The sequence below is a fragment of the Poecilia mexicana genome, unplaced genomic scaffold (assembly GCF_051168715.1).
Source record: "Poecilia mexicana isolate PSO_F unplaced genomic scaffold, ASM5116871v1 scaffold_1, whole genome shotgun sequence".
Classification (NCBI taxonomy): Eukaryota; Metazoa; Chordata; class Actinopteri; order Cyprinodontiformes; family Poeciliidae; genus Poecilia; species Poecilia mexicana.
In genome coordinates, this window is record NW_028263370.1 from 11,463,585 (window position 1) to 11,487,660 (window position 24,076).

Consider the following 24,076-nt stretch of genomic DNA (forward strand, 5'->3'; position numbering starts at 1 on the left):
TTCTCGCTGTGGTCTTCTTTCTTCATTAAAAACACTGGGAACTTTGACGAGCGTGATTAAATCTTAGAAATACCAAGAGATTTTAGCAATATGTTGGAGCAATATGTTGAAACTTGACCAACATCAGCCGATACCGATACTAGAGATATCGTGCAACCCTAATTTAGGCACAAAGAAACAATTTCCAGTGAAATAAATACCCACAACACAAATGAAGCTTTAACTTGTTATAAGATTTATATAAAAGAAAAAACATAACACAATAACCAGGTCATGTCATACAATGTGTTTTTCCTTTGATTCTCTGAGGGGTATTTACAAAACAGGCTTATTTACACACAGCATGAACTCAGAAGTGGACAGGAAAAACTACGCAACAGCAACTCGAGCAACCAGTTAGCATATTGGTAATATATTCATTATGTACAAGTGTAACTGGCCAGTCTGGAGCATTACAGGAGGAAAGATATTCTGAAAAAGGCTGAAATAACTTCAAGTATCTGATGTGAGGTTTTAATGGAGGTTTTAGTCTGACGGATGCAGATTCGGAGCAAAAGCAAAAATCTGGTGGAGCAAAAGGACAGGAGGAGCTCTAGGGAGGACTGCAGACGATACAATAAGTTTTCTTTTCTCTGCCCCAACACTAACATTAACACAACCAAAGGAAAACCTCTTTACACATATAATGATAGCTTGTAGGCCTATAGCACCTTCTTGAGGCTTATAAAAAAAAAATTCTGCAAAAAGCAGAAAAATAAAACAAATAAAGTTGCTCAGGGCAGCAACACAACTTCAGACAGATTGAAAAGCCGACAAAAGACAACAGGCTTCCACAGCAGTTTCAAACTTTTTGGACTTTATGAAGCTGTTAACTCTATAAGAACCAAACTCTTAGCTCCATGCTGATGAAATGTTAGGTTTTCTTTGGGGTGGGGGTGCCAACTTCAGACATGTTGTACCTTTTGTGTCATTAAAAGTCCAGATATCATTTAAACCATAGCAAGAATTGCACAGTCATTTGTCTGAAAAGAAGAACTAGCTTATCTTAGGAGAAATCTTAGTTAAAAACGATGAGCACAGGGCATGTCCTATAAACATCTCCCATTGTTCTGAAGACTAATGCTACTTCACAAAGTTTGTTTAACACTGTAGGGATCAGCTGCCCTTCTTTGTTTACACATTTCTATAGTGTACGCATTCTGGATAGACGAAATTACATCCTTCTACACGAACGCAGCCAGGAAGTGGCGGACGCTGCGATCCACTTCCACTGTTCTTCATCCAAGCAGCGCTGCAGCTTTCAGAGTAGGACCATCATACTCACTCTAGTGTTAATTTCAGACCTTAAAACTGAGCAGAAGAATTTTTTTCTCTTGTAAAACAAAAAGGTCCACTCTCAGAGAGTTTAGTGAAATAAGGACTCTCCAAATGTATCCGTTTTAAGGAAAGCAGGCCAACATTTGATAAGATTGGCTGCTAAAAAAAGCACCCTGGCTTTCCCGCTCTATCTCAGCAGACGGTGAGCGGCTGAGGTTGGCCTTCACGCCGCTGGTTTTTCTTCAGCAGCTGAATCCGGTTGTGACAGTAGAACTTGACCGCTCGCCAGTCACGGTGGTTGTTGACCAACAGGGGACACTGCTGCAGGCAGCGTTCGCAGTCGGCCTTCGCCGGGACACGGAGCTCGTTGATGTTTTTGGTTAGGTGCTCTTCAACTGCTGCACGCTCCGCCTCGGACCAGGGGCGCTTCAGGACCCCTCGCTTCCCTGCATTGTTGGAGAGAGAGGAAATACTGTAGATAAAAAGCAATATCTTTGTTATTGGGCAAAGAGGGTTTTTGAATTGAAAATGTTGCTGATTTTCTCTGCATCTTTGGATTCACTAAAATGTCACTGAGTGTAACAGCAGTAACAGGGCTAACCTGAGCCTCTCCTGCGGTTCGCAGGTGGAGGAGGTGGAGGTGGGGGTGGCTGCGGGAGGGCAGGCTGGACGTTCTTGATCTTCTTGGGCCGCCCCACCCGGCCGTTGTTTTTGCCCTTCCTGACGTAAAGCAGGGTGGGTGGAGGGCTCAGAGTAGGGGTCGGAGGGGTCGCCACAGGCTTCTCCTTCACATGCTCCCCATCCGAGTCTCCCTCCGAGAAAGAGTCCGCAGAGTTTCCTGACAACACTGGAAATCAAATTTGAAATCAGAACCAGACGCCGTACGGACTTAAAATCATTAAAATATAATTTCATCCAAAAATCTTCTCCTAGGAAGGAACAATAAAACACTGATGCTGGAACTCGTCATGTTTCTGTTCATTCGTCTCACCGTCCAGTTCCAGGCAGATGTGGTTCAGGCTCATCCCTCTGAACAGAACGCCGTCTCTCTCCCCACACAGCACCACTCGGCCCACTCTGCCCATCAAGCCCGGGTCTTGGCCGATTCCGGTGCAGATCTGCGTCACGTGGTACTCCCTCTCCAGGAAGTGCTCCAGCCGCTCCACAGCTCCGCCTCCTGGCTGCCCCGGCTCCTCTCCCTCCCCCAGCAGCAGCAGCTGGGTCAGGATGGCCACCTGGCGGCGGACCCTGGTCTGCGTCAAGGCCCTGGGGTTGCGGGTGCCGCTGGAGCGGGCCAGGCTGCGGAGGAGGTCGGTGCCGCGCAGAGGCGTGGCGGGAGAGTGGTAGGGGCGGGCAAAGATGTACGGGTTGGCGGGGTCTACCCCAACGTCATGACGGGTCTGCAGGAGCAGCTCCAAACAGGGCTCACAGTGGGGGGGCAGGATGAGCGGCTGGACGCGCCCGCGCTTCCCCTGGACCCCGACTCTAGGCAGGTGAGGAAGAACTAGTCGCTCAAACGGAGAGAGGGAAGCCTCCAGTGGGGTAAGAGCCGGGGGGGCACCAGGAGGGACGGGGACAGGGCACTGAGGGGTGACGCGAACGCGATACTCGGCGATGGTCAACTTGGAGACCTCGCACTCGCGTCTTCGGTTGTACAGGATGAGGAGAGCCAGACTGGAGTGGCAGAGCAGGCGCCAGGCCTCGGCGGACTGCAGCTGCCGGGACAGAGACAGGAACGCAGAGTGCTGGAGCCGACGGAGGTACAGGACCAGAGAGGACAGAGAGGACAGGAGGGGCAGCATGTGGTGACGGCCTGAACCACTGCAAGACACAGAGGGCACTTTTCATCCTCAAGGTTGCAGTAACAACAGTGGCAGTCATGAGTTTATGTTTGTATAGTAATAACGGACATAAATGTTAAAAATTTTGGACTTTTAATGTTTCATTTAAATTATTTATTTTCCCAGGTCCTGAGCCTGAGTTAATTTGATTTTTATTTTATTGTTTGATACAAAAAAACATCAAAACAAGCTACGGCCTGCATCACAGTTTATATCCATAGCTAATTAGCAACACTTCCCATGTCTCACATCAAGGACAGAAAAGTCAGATAAAATACAACATGACCGTTCTGACTGCAGACCATTTCAAAATGCACATCAGATTCAACACCACATATGGAAGTGGCATAAATCAGATTTTTTTTTTTCTGGGTGAAAAAATTTGGAACTTCTTTGAAAACGTAACTTAGACTAAAAAAATAAATAAATAAAAAAGAAATGGGGTTTGGGTCGCATTTTCCTGCAGTGTGAACCTAGCCTACCTTCACCGAGGACAACAACACTGATTTTCAAGTTTCTTCTTGGATGATCTTGAACATTTCAACCAAAATTTCATCGTTGATGATTGTTTGGGTCAGATGAGCAAAGTTGGGTGTTCAACAAGACAAAAGACTAATACCTTAAAAGAATAGTAGTCCAGCCAGAGCTGTCCCAGAAGCTTGTTGATGGTGTGTGGTCATTTATTTATACATTAGTGAGGATGAACATATTAATTTGTAAATATAATTGTGAAGCCATGTGTATTAGAGAAAATAGATGCTAACAGATGAAGAAGCTGCTTGGTAACGAAGGTCATTCAACTTGCGTAAAGAAGAAACTAATTACCTCAGCAACTCCTTTTCTTTTTCCTCCGTCCCACTGTCATCCTCAATTTCCATGATTCCATTTACATCATTCTCTTCCTCCTCTTCATCCTCCTCTTTTTTTGGTGCTGCTATTTTTTTGGCTGTTTTGCTGTTGAAGGACTGAGGGCACACCAGCTCCAATTCCTCCTCCTCTTTTGACTTCTTCATGTCCACTACATCCACATCCACATCCTCCATGTCCTCCTCTTCCTCCGTCCTTTTTTCTTTCTTTAATCTCCTCACCCCTCCTTTCCTGGACTGTGTCACCGCCACAGGTGGGGGGCTCCTCTTTAGGACGGACACTGCCACTGCATTCTGCCCGCGCGGGGGAGTCAGGACGGGACTGGTGGAGCCGTGGGATTGGTCCGCTGAGGTGAGAGAGGGCGGGGACATGGACAGGTCCTGGACACTGCTAGGTCCTCTGACCTGGGAGAACTTGGAGTGGTTCTCTGTGTGAGCGTGCAGTGGAGCAGAGTTTGTGCCGTGCGCATGCATACGCGGCATCTGTGTGTAGCGCTCGACGAGGGCGGAGCACACGTCGGGCTGGTGGGCGTGGTGTTTGTCCAGGTGCCGGCCCAGCGAGCGGAAGTGGCGTCCGCAGTGTTCACAGGTTTGGCGTGTGGAGTCGGTGGACACTCCATCTCTTGGGACATTTGCGGTGAGATTTCCCCCACTTCCAGAATCCAAACAGGTCGGAGTTTTGAATTCGGGTTTGGTTGAGCTTGAGGAGGGGAAGGAAGATGAGCAGGCAGGAGACGGGGACGAAGGTAGGGGACGGTTATGATGTGGGACGCTGGAAGGGGAGACAGGCGAAGGGCGTCTGGGCGGGGTCCGATGGGGGACCTTTTTCTTGGAAGGAGTGCCACGACGCTTCTTCCGCCGGCGAAGTGCACGACCTCGGGGGCTGGAGTTGTCTTCATCCGCAGCGTCCGAGTCGCTGGCGTCAGAGTGAGAGATGGGGGAGGACGATGGGGAGAGGGACCAGGACGGGGTGACGAACTCCTGCTGCTGCTGCCGATGCTGCTGGGCGCTCAGAGAGAGGGGCTCGTCTTCCTGGAGCGAAAAGATGCAAATGTCAAGGTAATGTTAGAATAGCAATGATAAAAAGTAACATGAAGTCCTTACAAGTTCACAATAGAAATACACATCTGTAATGCATTGCCAAAATTATTTATTTTAGATGAAAAATATGCTTATATACTAAAGTATACATTTTCAGAAAAATAAAATAAAAAACAAACATATTTATATTTGTTTACTTTGTGGATTAAGTTGTTTAATGCAAATCTTCAACAACACTTGAATTGTGTTAAGTTACTTCATTCGTACGCCAATGCGTTACGGCTTGTGGCCTTTATCAGAGTCAAAAAACGTAAAAGGAATAACATCTCACATAAAAAAGTTAATGGAATTGGCTCTTTATTATTAAAAGCCTTTGCAAAATTGTCCAAACATATTCATTACATATTAAGAAAAGTATTAAAGTTATTTTTGTCTTTAGACACATAGTTGAAGAACGAACAGTTTACAGACAAGATTTAGCCTCAGACTGTAATTTTTTTTCTGACATGTTTTAGAGGAGCGTTCCCTGGACAAGAGTTTAAGGATGCAAATCCGGTTCTCTTATGTCTGGCTCTGATTCTTATAGAGTTTGGAACTGAACTGGGATGAAGACTTTAATTTCAATCACAAAAAAACTTAATTGCATTAAGAAAATAAATAAAATGGTTTATATCCCACAAATCTTATATGATGTGCAAAATCCAGTCAGATAGATATTATAAATGTTTGAATGTGCGAACAGGAGACATTATTTTACCTTTTTCATATTGTTGCTATTTTCAGAGTCTGAGTTACACTCCGGTTGCGCTGGAGACACAGTTGCACGGAAACCCTGAGGAACGCATAAAACTCAGATTAAACCAGCAGCAGGCACAACGCTCATTAATATTTAGCATTACAATCAGCCTCAGCTGTCACTCAGAGAGCAGGAAAACACTCCACATTAGTAAAATAGACTAAAAAATAGAAAGATATTGTCTGAAACAAGCTTTAAATATGAGACAGCTGAGAAACAAAGCCAGATTAAACCAAGAGGCCTGCATGTAGTAAAAGAATGTGAAACTTTATTTTCGCTGTTTCACAACTTCTTAAACAGTTTCTGGTGTCATTTGGTTGACAATATTCATCAAATTTAATGGGGCCCATCACAGCACCAAATGTTATGTTATAACCATGGTTACTGTTGCTACAGCACTATAGGTAGAAGGAGAGCTGGAGCTCTTTCGTTACCATGGCAACCATATGCCTTGTTTAGCTTGTGCATGCAGAAGGCGGGTGATTGTGAGTGTGTGTGAGTGTTATCAGCAGTGTGAGAACAAACATATGTTTGTCTGACGTCAGATATTTCTTGCGTCTGCTTTTACAGAAATGAAGACGACACACTGAAACAGCAAAGGGGAGGAGTGGGATAACTCCACACAAGGACTAATCAAATATATATTTGTCTCACTAGATTCTCTCCCCACTCGGTCAGACTGTAGTCGACGGTGATCTCCTCTCCCTTGGTGATGTCTCGGATGGCGATAACGACCAGGCGCACCTGGCTGCCACAGTGGACCTCCCTGATGCGGCAGTTGGGGGATGGAGGGTAGGACATGGCTGTCGGAGCCGGCGCCGAGGCAGTGGGAGCAGCTGGAGCTGTGGAAGCTGGGGTCACAGTCGGGCCCTGGGCCGAAGCTGTGGTGGCTGGGGCCGGAGCGGGCACAGGGGTCAGCGTCGGGGCTGAGGAAGCAGTGGGAGGCGGAGCCGGGGTGGACGCTGAGCTGGCCTTGGATCCAGGGGAGACCTTATCTCGAGTCTGCTCTGGTGGACCGCTGGAAAGACAAAGGATTAAATGATGAAAAAAGGAAGAGAAAAAAAAAAAGAAGCAACATGCACCCCTCAGTAATATCCTGCCAAATCACTGGTGTTGTCATTTAATCAAAAAAAGATTAAGCATTTTAAAAGAAACATAAATAAATGCAGTTGAAGAAGTCTGTTGCATACTGGGATATCTGGTTTACTAAAACATATCATAGTTTGTGACTCACATTCTACTCTGTTTCTGATTTTAATCAGAGCAACATTGCCCCATACATCATGCAATGCCTTGCAAAAGCATTCTAAATGATGTTTTAACACTTTGTAAAAGTAATCCTGTTCAATAAGTTAGATTATGCAATCAGATTAAAAATACCTTTAGAAAATAAGCTTTGAGCAGGTATTAAAAATATTTTTCATTAACATCTACATCACTAAATATGTGAGGGTTTTTTTTGGGGGGGGGGGGGTTAAATGGGTCTGATGTAATATTTTAATTTTAAATGTCATGTTTTCTGGACATTTAAAAATATTTAAAACTTGAATTTAGGGGTATTAGACTAAAGGAGCCTGAATAGAAATCAGCTTTTAAAAATACAGATTTTTCCAACCAAACACACACTTCAGCTTCAAGTCAGCTTGATTATGTGGATGAAATCAAGACCTGAAGGGTTGGTGGCAGCCAAGGAGTGTGACTCAAATGTGCAGAGCTTAAATTAAGCAGTCCTCAAGTAATCGGGTAAAAATCAGCAATAGTCGATCATTTTCTAAAAACTTGAGTTTTATAAGATGGCAGTTAAAACAGGAGCAGATCAATGTGAGCTCACCAGGTGTGATGAGCAGGGTGTGTGACGTAGGAAGGTGCGTCCAGTGAGGGACGTTTACTCTCTCCTCCCTCCTTTCGATCACCTGAGAGTACAGCAATGGTATGTGGACGAGGATTACACACCAGGGACACACACACAGATACACACACATGAACACAAGGGTCACAACCTCATCTCTAGCAGTGCACACAGGCACAGATGCACATATGTAGTCAGATACACACATCCAAACATGACCAGAAGTAGGTCACTCACAGTCCGCCCCCACAATAATTGCACACACACAGACAGATGCAGACAGCGCTCAAACATACACACAATTCCAGCTAACGGCTGTTAGAACATGACATGCAGAATGTACAACAGACACACACACACACACACACACACACACACACACACACACACACACACAAACGCACACACACATATATACATACCTGGGCTGATGCTTTGCTCAGGCACGCTCTCTTCCTCCGTGTGTGTTACAAAGACCTTCACAGGTGTCCCTTTTCTTTTCCTTCCACAGCCACGCCTGGAGAACACACATGCAAGAAAACTCCCAATTATCATTTAATCAGTGTGTCAATTCATCAACACACACTGTTCTATATTTTTTTCCTTTTATTAAAAGAACTGCAAGTTTGTTTTTGTAATAACTGAGTGCACCCAGATCTTTAAATCTTATAAATAAATAAAAAGGACTCTGCTCCAACTTTCACCACATTGTACATCAGAAATTCCACCCTCCTCAGTGCAGTTGTCCTGAGTTTGATTCCCGGTCTCAGGGCATTTGCTGCACATCTTCGCCTTCTCTCTTCATCCTTTCTCCTCTCAAATTACTGTTCAATAAAAGGCCACTAGTACAAAAAAAAATCTAAAAAAAAAAGCATAATATCCTGTGATTTACTCCAAATCGTTAACAGAGTATGATGACAGAACGCTGCCTCCTGTGTGCGCCCAGAGCGGACAAGTCAGATTATCTCCTTCAGAATAAGTCCATGTCAAAACAGCCACGCTTAGAAGAGCCAAACTGATCCTGCCTCTGAAGAATCTGAGCTGGTTCTGCGACCACAAATCTCAGCTTTGTTTTCCCCATCAGTCTGTTTTCCCTCACATGACACTGGAGTCTTTTGAAAGTAGGCCATGGCAAGATCTTGCTTTGGATTTGATCAGTACCGTCCATGTTAATATGTGAATCGATGCACCTTTTGCACACAAACAAGAGCTGGTGGTAAAAAAAAAAAAAACGCTAAATAGTTTCGATACAAAACTTAAGCAATGGAACAACAGACTGAGAGGCAAAAATGAATAAAGAGATGCATAGTGAACAGATATCAACATTTTGATTGAGCCAGTCCACTCCCATCTACATTTGTGACACTGTGTGCAAACTTCAGAGTGTTTAAGAGGGTACAACTTCATATGGGATCATAGTTTTTCTTTGAAAATGTTTCATCTACAGCAAACACACAAATGTCAATTTTGAGGGGGGAAGAGCTGATTGAAGATTCAAAAACTTAGTTTAGACTTGTCAATTCTGATTTCTTTTTGCGAACTGTAATTTAACAGCATTCACAATGCTCCTTTCTAGCCTTGAGTCATCAATAGTACATGTTAGTATCAAAAGTCACTTTGGGTAAATTCACTTCACCAATTTATCAAAATGCCTCTAATGAGGGAAAGAAAAGATCATAACTGATAAAGTACAAAACAAGAGGACAAAATGTTGTAGTAGTGAACGACAGGCTAATTATAGGAAATCACTTTTACACTTTTGAATGTAAGAATAGATACAAACTGGTGCATGGTGTGTAAAAAAAACTTTGCAATTATTTTAATGAAATAACCAAAACTCCATAAGAACAAAAAAAATGTCAAATCACTGGTCAGGAGAAGGGAGGCTGAAAACCGCTAGAATTTACGCACCGCCATTCTCTGGGTGGATCTATAATTGTAGTATTCGATTTATCACACAAGACTGTTTAATGGTCTAAATGTCATGATACTGCACAGATACTGAGAATTTAATTTAATGATGATAAAATGACTTTCCTGGAAAAGGATTACACATAAAACCAAGGTTTAAAAGGTTGATATGAATAAAGTTATTCTACAATTAAACACATTGAGGTCAACACAGATTCTAAACTCACAGAAGTCTTAATCACCACTGTGAGTGGCGCATAGGCATAATGCTACAGTTAGTGCTCCATGTGTAGCTAAAACAGCTTGCCTGTCTGAAAATTGCTCTGAATAGTCAGTTAACAGAGCAGACATTGCTGCTATACGCTCAGAACCCTGAAGAGTAGTAGCAAAAATGTAGTACAAGTTCACAGATCTCAAGATCAAAAAGAATTTCAGTGTCTTGACTTGCACGCTTCAACTGATGGATCATGTCACAAAGTTGTAGTTAGGGCTGGTAAGAACAGAAATCTGTCTTTGTTGATGACTTGTAGTGATTAATGACTCAAATTTAATTCTTTAATTCTTCTCATTTTATCCCAATATTTGTTGTAGAACTTGATAAATTAGCATCTTTAATTGCAATAACTGACTTTTAAATCCTTCAACAATTCTTTAGTAAACACCCAATTATTACCTATTAGGGTAACACTTTATTTGAAGGGGGTTGAATAAGACTGACATGACACTGTCATAAACATGAATAAGCCTTTATGAATATTTATGACTGTTGTCATAAAGCGTCATTTGGTAAATTATGACACTTTTAATACAAAGTTGACATTATTTAAAATGTCTTTATTATGACAACTTGACATTAACCAGGAAATCATTACTGTTTAAACTTTACCTTTAATAACATAAAGTTACCTAATTTTTAAAGTGCAATCATTAATTATTTTATAACAAATTTATATCAGTAATGATTTCTTGGTTAATGTCAAGTTGTCATAACAAAGGCATTTTGAATAATGTTAACTTTGTATTAAAAGTGTCATAATTTACCGAATTACGCTTTATGACAACAGTTATAAATATTCATGAAGGCTAATTCATGTTCATGACAGGTGTTATGACATGTTTATGACAGTGTCATGTCAGTCTTATTCAACCCCCTTCAAATAAAGTGTTACCCATATTAGTCTCGAGCTTAATAAATAATAATAATTATTACTAAAACCATTTTTCAAGAGACCAGAACATGAAATAAATCTCTCATTCAATGATATATATATCACTATATCCAACACAGGAAAACTCGGATTGGTGCATCTCAACATACAGGATTCAGAAATATTGCCAAACCAACTCCCATACTTAGACTTCAGATATTTTCAGTACAATAATGTTTACGCTATTACTCACACTGCGTTTATGTAAGCAGTTTTCTTCTTAGAAAAACACACAAAGTTTATGTTTGCTAGAATATTTTGGGTCTGTTCACCTCAATAAGTTTCAATAAGTTTTCTTAAACTTTCTTGCTGACCAAATCTGTCTCACCACCGCTTCCTGACTGAGCTGACCCCTTAACATCTCCCTCCATACGTCTCTCGTTCTGTCTCACCCTCTCCATCGATTCTCTCCATCTTCCCTCCCTGAACAGTTCTCTCCCTTCTAAACAACACACACACACAGGCACGCATGCGCGCACACACACACAGCTCCCCTCCCACCAACCAACATGCACGCACAAATACGCAAACAAAAAAAGTGCATACTCTAGACCCACATAGAGACACGCAGAGCTCACACAGGCCACATGTGCACACGCAACAAACATCTCTCTCACTCCCCCTCCCTGCAGGAACACGCACATACGCTGAGGCACACAAACAAGTGCTAACTAACTCTCTCCAACACACACACACACACACACACACACACACACACACACACTCCCCCTCCCTTCTCAGGGTAACAGGCACGCAAACACACTGACTGACACACACACACTTACAGTACACACAAATATCCTCTCTGTAGCCAAGCTCACATGCGTGCGCGCACACACACACACACACACACACACGCAATCCTCCCCCTGCCTCTAAAGCTCCCTCACACACACACGCACACACACACACTCAAATAACCAGGCCCACAGTCTCACGTTCCATCTCTCTTTTTCACTCATTCACACACAGAAATGCACACACTCTCTCACAGTCATGCATGTCTGCCACAACATATTCTCTTCTCCACTTTCTGACACACACACACACACACCCGCACACACACACACACACACACACACACACTCAATCCACCAAACAAGTTATTCCTCCTTTAGCCACCAACAAGCAAACTGAATGTGCTGCTGGATAAAAAGATACACACACGCAACCTCTTGTCATGCAACTGTTCCTGCTGCTTGCTCCACATACATTTGGACTGCACACAAAAACTCAGTAAGCCTCATGTATACTCCGTCCTCCACACACGCACACACACACACGCACGCAACTCTCAATAATAACACACATACAAACAGCCCCCCATCTCACATATACCATACCACCCACACAAAGATACTTTTCCTTTGAGCATGCATACACACACACTGTCCTTTCCTCTTTCATAAACAAAGTAGATGCATAAACACTTTCCTTCCCTCTGTACAACACTCACACACACACACACACACACACACGCACACACGCACACACACACACGCACACACACACTGCCCTTGTCTAGGAGCTGCACACACATTCGCCCATGCACACTTAAACACACATTCACACAAACCTTGTGTCTGTCTCCCCCATGACACACACCCCTCCCATTCTTACTGACTGCAGAACAAACACACGCACACACACCTACACACACACACACACACACACACACGCGCAACTCTTCTTCCAGAGCAAATACACAAACACAGAAACAGACAGCATATGCACAAGCTACACACACACACACACACACACACACACACCATCTTTTTGCTTTAAAAGCTTGCATGTATGCATGCTAGTTATTGGACGTGTGCACACGCACACACACATCCTCATGTCCTCACCCCCGTCCCTCCTCTTTCCCTCCTTCTCACTCTCTTAAGTGCACACACACACACACACACACACACACACACACACACACACACACACACACACACACACACACACACAACGATCTCTCTCTGCAACACACACACCCGTCTTCTCTTGCTCTGTGGTAACACACATGCTCAACCTGCTCTCCCCAGCTCATCATACACACCTCTCAGTTTCTTAAAGACAGACGCCAGGTTTGCTCTCAGGACAACCTAACCCAAAAACACCCAACACACACATTCCCTGCTTTTTTTAATCTATTCATTGCATTAGGTTACACAATTACACAACAGCTCACACACAGATGCACACTTCACTTACTCTTTCTAAAACACACACAAACAAACACACACACACACACACACACACACACGCAGACACACACACACGCACACACATGCAGTCCCTCCCCCACTCTCTGATCACTCACACACACACACACACACACACTCCCCTCCCTTTCTCTGTGCCTCTAACACACTTCCCCTCTATCTGCCTCTCTCACACAGTTACACACTTTTTATATGCTTCTTGTCACACATACACACGTCCTTCACAGCCTCACAGTGAACACACCTTCATTTCCAACTCTCTTCATTCTAACTTTCTGTCTCTTCTCACAGGAATACACACAGGCGATCTAAAAACACATTTATCTGCTCTTTTCAACATACACACTCTCACCCATTTTTCCTAAACACACACACAGACAGACACACACACGCACACACAACTACACACACTCCTGTTCTCTTTGTCACACACTCCTTGCACACTGAGCTCCCCCTCCCTCTCCTCATCTCTGTCTCACTCTCACACACACTCTGTCACGCACACACTACTCACTCTCTCCCCCTCCCTTGCTCTAACACACACACACCAACACACACACACACTCCCTCCTCTTTCCCTTGCTCTAACACACACACACACACACACGCACAGAGGGAGAGGTGCTCCTTTCTCTCTCACGCTCTCCTCTCCCCGTGTGTGTGCGCGCGTGTGCGAGTCTCTCTCACAATCACACGTGAGCGCGCGCACCACATACAAGAGCGCGCACTTGCAGACAGACACACACACACACACACACACACACACACACGCTATCATTGCCTGTACAATTTATAAAACTTCAATGTTTAATAAACTTTCTGACAGTGAACATTTTAATATCACGACTGAAAACTTTAGTTATCGGGAGTTCAGCGCGCGCAGTACTGTTTTAAACACCGCTATCGGGCTACGTGAAAGAGTAACAAGTGTTTATTTCTTGCAGTGGTGCCTTTTTCCAGCAAAAGACGCACATATTCGCCTTTATTTAGCTTAACCCTGCTACTAGCAAGCACAGTTTTCTGTAAAAGCGGTGAATTCAGTCAGACTCAGCAGATGCAAACCAACGCACACATACCTCTCTAGAGCCACACAACAAGGTGGATTTAACGGTCAGAAACAAGCTAGCGAGGGAGAAACAAGCTAGTTTCAGTGCATCCGAGGTTTAAATAGTGATAAACAGCAAAACAAACGGGTGACAATAACTTTAGTGGCACCGAAAACACCCTCACACATACCGCGCGCACACACCCACCCGTGTGCGTTTTTCCCCATAGGCAGGCAAAACACTTGCACTCTGAGTCCAAAACGACCTCTTTTTCTCCCTGCCGGACTCACCCGCGAGTTGGAGGTGCCGCTTTGACGCCTTCTCCGTCGCCGTGTGGATCCCGGTATTCGAAGAGCGAGCGCACGGTCTCCGCCATGTTCACACCAGCACTACGCTGATACTCCACCGCCTCACCATTCAGCCTCTCGCGCTGCTCTCCAGCCGCTCAACCAGCCGCCTCACACCAAGGTTATCCTGGCCGCTCCCACTGCCGCTGCTCGGAGGGGTCCGCAGCGCGCAGCGAGCCACAAAATAAACGCGGGAGAGATTTAAAAGATGTTCTCAGTCGATTCAAAAAGGTCGATTTAAAAGTACTCACATTTTTGTCATTTCATATATGTGGTAATACGGTGGCTCGCTGCTGTTACTAATTCCAGGGATTTGCACAACCCCCACAGAGGAATGGACCCGCTCAGCAAGCTGATGAAAAAAGTAGATCGTTTCTAAGAAGAGTGATTAACTCACCAAAAGAGAATGAACTGTCTGAGTAAAACAGATGAATGAAATGTTGAGGTTTATTTTGTCCTCTAAACACACAAACACGTCATGCTGAGTGATGAGAATTCACTACAGATCTTTTATTTAATCAACAGTTGAACAAAAATGCCATACGAATGAATCCCCACTGAAATTTGGCAAAATACTGCTCAGAATGACGTGACCACATTGACTTCAAGCCACCTGTTAGCTTGGTTATGAAGATTTGTTTTAGTATGTGCTGAACATGCAAGCAATTATTGTAATCAAATATTTACACAGACTGTTTACTGAAATCTTCCCTACTTTAAGTCCAATACCGAAATTATTACTTTTTACTAAATGGTTTACACACATGCATCCACACATACATACACACATGAGCTCTCGCGCACACACACATGTATATATTTTACAGTATGATAATGGTCATTGTCTGCGAGAAAGGCCCATTTGCACCCCAGCTTTACTTTACACAATATTCTTTTCTCAAGAGGCCAACTATTTCATAAAATTGCCGCAGTTCCTCATACTGCAAAACAACCACATAATATGATAGTGCCACCCTTGTACTTCACAGCTAAAATGGTGTTTTTGAGGTTTGCAAGCTTCCCCCTTTTCTCTCATAATGCAGCAATGGTCATCAAGTCCAAATGCTTGAATTTTAGTTTTACAATCTACAGAACATGGTTTCTCCATTCTCTTTGAATGCATCTGTAAATTATGTCTTTATGTTTCTTTTGAAGCAATACTTCTTCCTTCCTGAGTGACCTTGGTGAATGATGGCACTTAACCAGCTCCAGGAAGCATCTTCACCTGGTCTACAGCTTTTATTTGTTTTGAAACACATTTCACACCAAAACATGTAAATGTTGGAGAAATAAAATCTTTCCTGTGATAAACAGCACAGCTGATTATTACACTGATTTACACTTTAACCCAAGACTTAAAATTAGTTTTATGGGACCATGTTTTTAAAAACGAGACATGCATCTTTCAATACAGTGTAAAATGAGTACTAATTATTTGTTGTTATTTACATTTTGGAAAATAAAAATGACATGTTGAAAACTACTTACCCTTACTTATAATTAAGAAAACATCATTGTTGGCTTTATAGAAATTCCTCCCCAGCTACCTGAAAGACTGTTTGCTAGTTACCGTAGATGTTTGATTACTGTTGTTTCTGCCAGCAGTGAATTGTTAGTTTTAAGAGACAATCGCTTTTTCACAAAGGCCCGAAGTTTCTTTAGAAACGAAATGAAACCATCATTTAAAATCTATTTTGCATTTACTCAAAAAAAAAAAAAAAAAAAAAAAATTGGTTTACACTGGCAAACAGATTATTTTCCATTGGTTCCCAACAGATGAGAAATCATGAGTAATTTGGCAGAAGAATTGAAATTTAATTGACTACTGAACCCCTGCAGATGTGCTCTTTCCTCTTTTGAACTGAATTCCACAGAGAAGCAAAATCCTTACCTCACGTATGCTACCACCATCCAACAGAAAATGTCAGCTTCTGAAAATGAGTAGGAGCACTGCTTTGAGATGACAGTGTTTCACTTTAGGTTTAATAATATGGTTACACTGTTTTATGATTGTGCATGACATTCTAGTTTTTACATATCTGAACATATTCTTAACATAAAACAGAGAACTACCCTTAAAAATGGTCAAATACACAGCTAATGAGTTCTCTGTGACGTAAAACAAAGAAAACACCAATAGCAGTAGATCTGTTAAAGTAGGTAAAGCTAAAATAAAGTTCAATTCTTCAGATCATCCTCTCAACCAATGAAACATGGTGGGGTTCCTTTGATTATTTTGTCACATTAAAGACGTTACAGTTGATACGCCAACATTTTACCCATATTAGTACCCTGAAAATTAGCAGCAATGGATCACTGTACTGAGAAAACTCGTGGGCATGAATGGTGAGAAATGTAGACATTGCAGAAACTTTAAGTTTATCCAATGACAAGTCAGGTTGATTCAAGTGGAAAGTTAAGGACCTATTGTGACCATGAGTTGTTAATTCAAATTTGTTTGCCAGCAGATAACATATGTTAGTTAAAGATCCCTGGAATTTGCCCGTGATACAAACCTTTTAATATGAAAAACTAAGCACGTGATTTCCCTGTGCATGAGTTTTTTTCTGGATACTCCAAGTTGCTATGTTGAGATAATTTGTGACTAAATTGTCTGCACCTGGGCAGAGATGGGACACAGCCAAGTTGTCCATGTCTCACCTGTTAGATGAAGCATTTCAGAAAAGAACATCAAAGATTGGTTTATGTTTAAACTCAAACCTACAACATAAAAAAGTCTACCTGCAGTTTCAACTCGAAGCAGTCATTCAAAAGTTTTTTTTGTTTTTTTTTTAATTTCTACCCAACGTGTTGTGCTCTTTGCTAATGCTACAAATGTTAAACTGAGTTGCATTCACAGGCTCTCTCTCAGCAGTCTTGCACATAAAATTCAATGATGTAGAATCTTCCAGCTAATGTGTCGGCATCTTTATTTGTTCATTAAAACATGAGTTACTGCTGCTGCCTGTTCCTTAATTTAACTACATTCGTTTCATTTTAACGTACATTCACTTCACTTCCCACTGGCTCGAGGGTCTTGCCTGTCTTTGAAATGGAGCTTCTTTCTTGTTGTACGGCAGCATTTCTGGCTGCTAAAGTTTTGGTTTTCCTCAAAAAGTTGAAGGATATTAAACAGATGATTTGCTTCGATTGATGACAAAATGAATGACGACCTACTACAAACATCAATACAAGCTAGACTAAATTGAGAAAAAAATATATAATTATTTATTTTAATAAATCTTTCCTCATTCAATAAATCCAGTAATTGCTTGGCTATAAAGCTTTAATATTGCTACTTTTTTAAATTTTGTAATTTTTCCATTCAATTTCTGTCCATTTGTTCTAGTCATGACCTGAATCCTGCTTATATTTAACCCCTATTTCCTTATTATGAGAAACTTGAATCATTATTCAAAGGATTTAAGTTCAAAAGAAGAACTAATGCAGATTTTTTCATTTATTTACCATAATTCTGTCTATTTCCTAAACTGCCTTATGCTTATAGGGTTTCAGAGGGTTTGGCCTCTATCTTCAGTAGTGATTGGACAAGAGCTGCAGCCTGCACAGGTCACCAGTCCACCACAGTGAGACAAAGCAAATTAGAAAGTGAACCACACACAGTTGTTTTTGGCGTGCCCAGTGCGCTGCAGTACCTGGAGAACTCTCCCACTCCTCTCAGAAAGACCCCTGTCATGCATTTGAATACTGGGATCTCATTTTGCAAGGTACTAGCATTCTGCCCGTCATGTTGGTTTTGTTTATGGCAAAACAACTACATTTCCTGGAGTTCTCAAAAAGGCTATACATGTGCCGACTAGCCTGAATGTATAGTGCCAGGAAAATGTACATGCCTTTACAAAATTCCTCTGTTTTGTACAGTTTTGTCACCCTTAATCGTTTCAGACCAGAGAAAATATTACCTAATTTAAAACACACTTTTCAAATGATAATCTCATCTATCAAAGGGGGAACCCATCAAAACCAACTTGCCCCTACATAAAAAGTAATATATATATGTGAATAATCACATATTTGTTGCAATTTTACCAGCGACACCCCAGTCTGATTAATGTGAGCTCTGTGGAATCAAGAAAATGCTTCAATAGTTCCTATCTGACAGCATGAAGTAGGCCAAAAGAGAACTAAAAGCAATGTATCTGTCAGACTAGGAAGGCTTACAAAATCATTTTTAAATCATCCAAAGATGTCAAAGTCATACCACCAGTCAAACATGGTGCTGGCAGTTTCATGGTGTGGTAAAATTTCCTGCTTTACTACACAGGAAACCTGCAGTAATTGATGGAATAACGTATTGTGCTCTGTGGAAGATAACCTGAAAGAAGTTTATCCAATCATTTGTCTGTGACTGAGTTACACAGTAGGGCAATGATCCAAAGGACACCAATTCTTTACCTCTAAATGGCAAAGAATTGAAGCTCAGTCCTCAAAAAATCTCTAATGTAGTTTAAAATTTTATTCAAAAAAAAAAAAAAAAAAAAAAAAAAATATATATATATATATATATATATATATATATATATATATATATAAAACTAAAGAAATTAGTCAGGGTGCAAGTAAGTAAACGCTTCCTCAGCATGGTCCAATTTGGTGTGCTTTTAATTTACAATACATTTATTAAGTCATTGTGGGTTTTATGAGATAGCCTGTGGTAAAACAAAAAGAAGTGACAACAGTTACATAACACAGACGCACCGGTGGGAGGAGCATAAACCTGCCCTGCCTGCTCTTTATTTAGATACCGAATCATACTGGCAAACTGTTGCTGCTCAGCTCAGCTCAACAGGTAACACCATTCATTTGGTCAGGCTCCTCTACATTCGTGCAGTCATGTTGAAGCAGCTCATCCTGGACTAGATAAATGTTTATTCTTAAAGGTTATTTCAGCTTCAGCTTAAATTGTGCAAGCATGTTATCAAGCACCTGATCAAAGCCTGGGTGCTTCTCTGATATGTGATAGTGTGCCATGGGGCGCCTGTGGATGAAAAGTCCTGGATTTGCCAAGCTTATTATTTTTTAGACGGCAAGGGAAAAGAAAGCTGGTCCTCTTTTGTGATCTGATGCAACAAAGACCAGTTACGTCTTCATAATCAAGCTCTCTACGTGTGAAGCTTTTGTTCACCGCGTTATAGTGCATGCCATTCCTGCAAAAAGCATTACCCTGATTTCCAAATCCCAGAGTTGGTTGTTTGGATTTGAGAGTTCCTTGCTTGTTGATGATGCGAGAGTACTTAATTTTTAATAGCCTGGAACCCAAACAGTCTGGTCTCCCTGGTTTATATTAAACCTCCAGAATGAAGAAATCCTGATCAAATACCTAAAACTGCTCAACAGGCTTGTTTTCAGTGTGGAAAAGCAGCAACATACTCCAAACTGACCCCTATGACAGAGCTCCCCTCTCTATACCTATGATGAAGCCCAGCCATCCACCAAGGTAGGTTATTTTTGCTGTTTATATTTGGGATGTAGTTCTTTTGGTCATTTTCCATTTTTCATAAACACAGGTGAGGCTCAGAACGTACATGGGCCAGAAAATAGAAAGCTTTGGCATTTTGGCTCAGCTTTTTGTTCACCACTGCAGCACAGCTTCCATCTGTAAACTGTACCAAAAAGTAATAATCCCTCTTCACAAGAAATGTTAATGAGACACGTTATTTAAGTGCAGTGATGAAAATGTTGTACTTGTGGAACATAGAGCCACTCGAAAAACAGTTATGTGGCAGTGCTCAAACACACAGTGGGTCGCACCAGTCATCAGGAAGCTCCAAATGGACACACAGAAGAGATAAGTCAGAGCAAGAAAAATGTGAGGGGGAAAATGTCTCGAGATGTTGAAGCTGCAAAATGAGTTGGGTTTAATTGTAATTCGGCTCCATTTGTGTGCGTACACTATCATGAGGGCTTCATCACCCGCACCAATACACCCAATAAGTATCTGTGTGTGTCTGTTAAAAGTACACATAAATATACAACTGTACGCACACGCACACACACAGTCACACACACATGGTCACACACTGCAACACAATCCTTGCTGAGGACACACATCCACATGCATGAGCAAAGTCTGCATGCACACTGCAACACACCACTGTGCAGAACGCACTGCTGCACACGCACACACGCAAACATAGTTTGAATAAAGAACACACACACCCTCTTCCACCGCACGAACACAACCACATACACACACACACACACACACACACACGCACGCACGCACACAGTACATTCATTTCCCTTTCATTCAGCCCAGGCACATATTGTGCTGCAGTAACATACACACACACACACTCTGTCTCTCTTTCTATCTCTCTCTCTCTCTCTCTCGCTCTCTCTCTGACACACACACACGCACACACACACCATTTGCAGAGCTTGCTCCTAGCTCTCTCTCCACACACACACACACTCTCACGCACACACACGAACACCCCTCCCCCTCTATCACTGTCAGACACACACAAATACACACAACTACACACACATTCCCTCCTACGCAGGCGCAAACACACGCACACACACATTCCCTCTTTCCTTTCTCACAAACACACACACACACACACACACACACTCACACACTCACACACTCACACACACACGCACACACACACACACATCTCCCCTATCCCCCTCCCCCTCTGTCACACACATAAACTCACGCAAACACACACACGTACATGTCCTCTCTCTCCTTCTTGCTCACTCACATAAATACACACTCATTCCCTCTCTTGCTCTGGTTTTTCCCTCACACACACACACACACCACACAGACACACACAGACACACACACACACACACAGCTGCACACACTTTCACAGGCACACATACAAAAACACACACTCATACACACATGCACACACTTCTGTCTCCTGCTTGCTGTCTCTCCCCTCCCTCTGTCTGTCTCTCTCTGTCTGTCTCTTTCTCTCTCACACACACACACACACTTCCCTGCCCTCTCTCCCCTTCTTTTTTTTATGTCTCTCTCAGACACACACGCACACACGCAGACACACATCCATTTTCTCTCTCCATAACATACACACATTTCCTTCCTGCTTGCTGCACACTCATACATATATATGTATGTCTATCTGTGCATGTTTTGTATTAATATATATACGCACACACACCTCCTCTCTCCTCTACAAACACTGTTACTGCCACTCCTTCTCTGACAACCAGACACACACCAACGAAGAGATGTACACACAAACAGGCACGTACTCATAAACAAACACACACACGCCCTTTTAAACACACTCACACCTCATCTGCTCTCACGCACATGCTCGTGTCTCCTGCAGTTCAACACACACACACGCGCACACACACACACACACACACACACACACACACAAGCAATCTCTCTCACTACATCCAAAATCATGACACGTATCAACGTATCAGAGCTTACAGTATATGAAGTATTTTCCCAGCCTGCATCATAAACTACTTACTTCTAGAATTTGTGAGTTATTCTGTCATTAATTAGCCAAACACAACTCCAAGACTGTTTGAGATATGTTTACTTCACTGGAAAAATTTAACAACTAGGCATTAAGGAAAAAGTTTTTGCAGCGAAGAAATAGAAAATTTGAAAGAAAGTTTCTTGGCAAGGAACTGCAGTGCGATTTAATGACTTGTCGTTCTAATCAAAATGTAGCACATGTGCAAAATGTTAACCCCCAGTACTTGGGGGTCATTTTTATTTCCAACTGTGAGACAATTTGTTCCAGGCAGGGGGGACGTTTCACACCCACTTTGACAACTGACAATATAAAGTACTATGTACTCATAGGTTATTGTAGGTAACTGTGGTTGACACCAGTGAGTATCCACCGACACAAGGGATTATTTTGGCTTAATCTGGAATGAACAGTGCATCCAGGACGCATTTACATTTTGTTATGTTCCTACTTTATTCCAAATTGCATTGAAACATTCATTTTTCTGAAAACGTGTGAAAAAAGTTTTTGAGAATTTTACAAATGTATTAAAAATATAAAACCAAGGAATCACACTTAAATAAGTATCCACAGCCTTTTCTTCAAACTTTGTTTATCCACATTTGGCAGACTCAGGCTTAGCTCACTTATCTTTAGGCAGTTCTGACCATCCTCCTTTGCAGTTTTCAGCTCCATTAGGTTGGAGGGGGGATGTCTGTGCGGCCATCTTCAGATCTCTCCGGAGATATTCAATAAGATTCAAGTCTGGACCATGACTTGGCCACTCCAGAGGCCGGGACGTTCACAGAGTGGTTCTGAAGTCACTCCTTTGAGATCTTGGCCATGTGCTTTTGGTTGTTGTCCTGCTGACAAATGAACCGTTGCCCCAGTCTGAGGTCAAGAGCATCCTGGAGCAGGTTTTCATCCAGGATGTCTCTGTCTGTTCTTCATTCATCTTTCCCTCTGTCCTGACTTTCTGACTAGTTTGCCAGCTCCTGCTGCTGCAAAACATCCCCTTAATATGATGGTGTCACCACTGTGCTTTAATAGCCACATGGCAAGCTGTGCCTGGTTTCATCCAAACATGATGCCTGGTATTCATTAGACCAGATAATTTTGTTTTCCATGATCTGAGAGTCTTTTGTGACTTTTATTAATGAGTAGCTTTCATCTGGCCACTCTACCATACAAGCCTGATCGGTGGATTGCTGCAGAGATGGTTGTCCTTCTGAAAGGTTCTCCTCTATCCACAGACGAACAGTGGAGCTCTGATAGAGGGACCATTGGGTTCTTGGTCACCTCTCTGAGTAGGGCCCCCCATTGCTCAATTCAGATGGCCGGCCAGCTCCAGGGAGAGTCCTGGTGGTTCCAAACATTTATGAAGGGTTAAGGCCAATGGGCTCATTGGGAAAATCTTCTGTATCCTTCCTCAGATTTATGCCTCAAGACAATACTTCTTGGAAATCTACATATAATTCTTTTGAGTTCATGCTTGGGGTTTGACATCTGACCTGCACCACCAACTGTGGGACTTTATACAGGCAGGTGTGTGCCATTTCAATCCAAGTCCAATCAACTGAATTTACCACAGCTGGACTCCATTTAATTCTTCTTTTCCATCAAATTAAAACCCAGGACATTCCAGGATATTTTTTATACAAAGCTTCAGTTCTCATATTAGCATGCTTGACTTTGGCTCTTTACCTTAAAAGACCAGTGATCACTGATGTTTTTTTTTTTATTTGATCACAGAAGGAACACACTTTGTTTAAAATCCATGGACATGAACATCGCAGAGCTTAAACATCTAGCTAAAAATCTTAAAAGCCAACAACCACATGCTAAAATGTTTGTTGGAATCACTCATAAACTCTTACAGTTGACTGAGTTGTCAGTCCTGGATGTCAACATTTTACTGTGCAGAGAGTTGTTGAAGTTTGACTTCAGAAGACACGGATATGAAGCATTAAAGCAAAGGAATAAGGAATAAAGTCTGCGTTATTGCCACAAGGACCAATAATAAACATTTGTTGTTAAAAATGGTCCCCACTGTTCTTGTGAATGTTAGTTTGATATGTAGCATCCACTAAACATTGTTTTGATATGTCTCACTAAGATAAGATAGCTGTATATTTCAAGGTATGACAGTCAGTCAGTACC

At 42.3% G+C, this 24,076-nt stretch overlaps 1 protein-coding gene across 1 annotated transcript; it reads right to left on the bottom strand.

Moving 5' to 3' along the window:
- Positions 1-218: 218 nt before the first annotated feature.
- LOC106931242 (uncharacterized) lies at positions 219-14,684 on the bottom strand. The gene is made up of 9 exons (XM_015009242.2): positions 14,385-14,684; positions 8,133-8,227; positions 7,693-7,774; positions 6,516-6,879; positions 5,823-5,897; positions 3,984-5,056; positions 2,309-3,138; positions 1,919-2,164; positions 219-1,763 (listed from the first exon to the last, which is right to left on the bottom strand). Exons 1-9 carry the CDS (start codon positions 14,468-14,470, stop codon positions 1,510-1,512), a joined length of 3,105 nt encoding a protein of 1,034 aa, XP_014864728.1. The 5' UTR covers positions 14,471-14,684; the 3' UTR covers positions 219-1,509.
- Between the last annotated feature and the right edge of the window lie 9,392 nt (positions 14,685-24,076).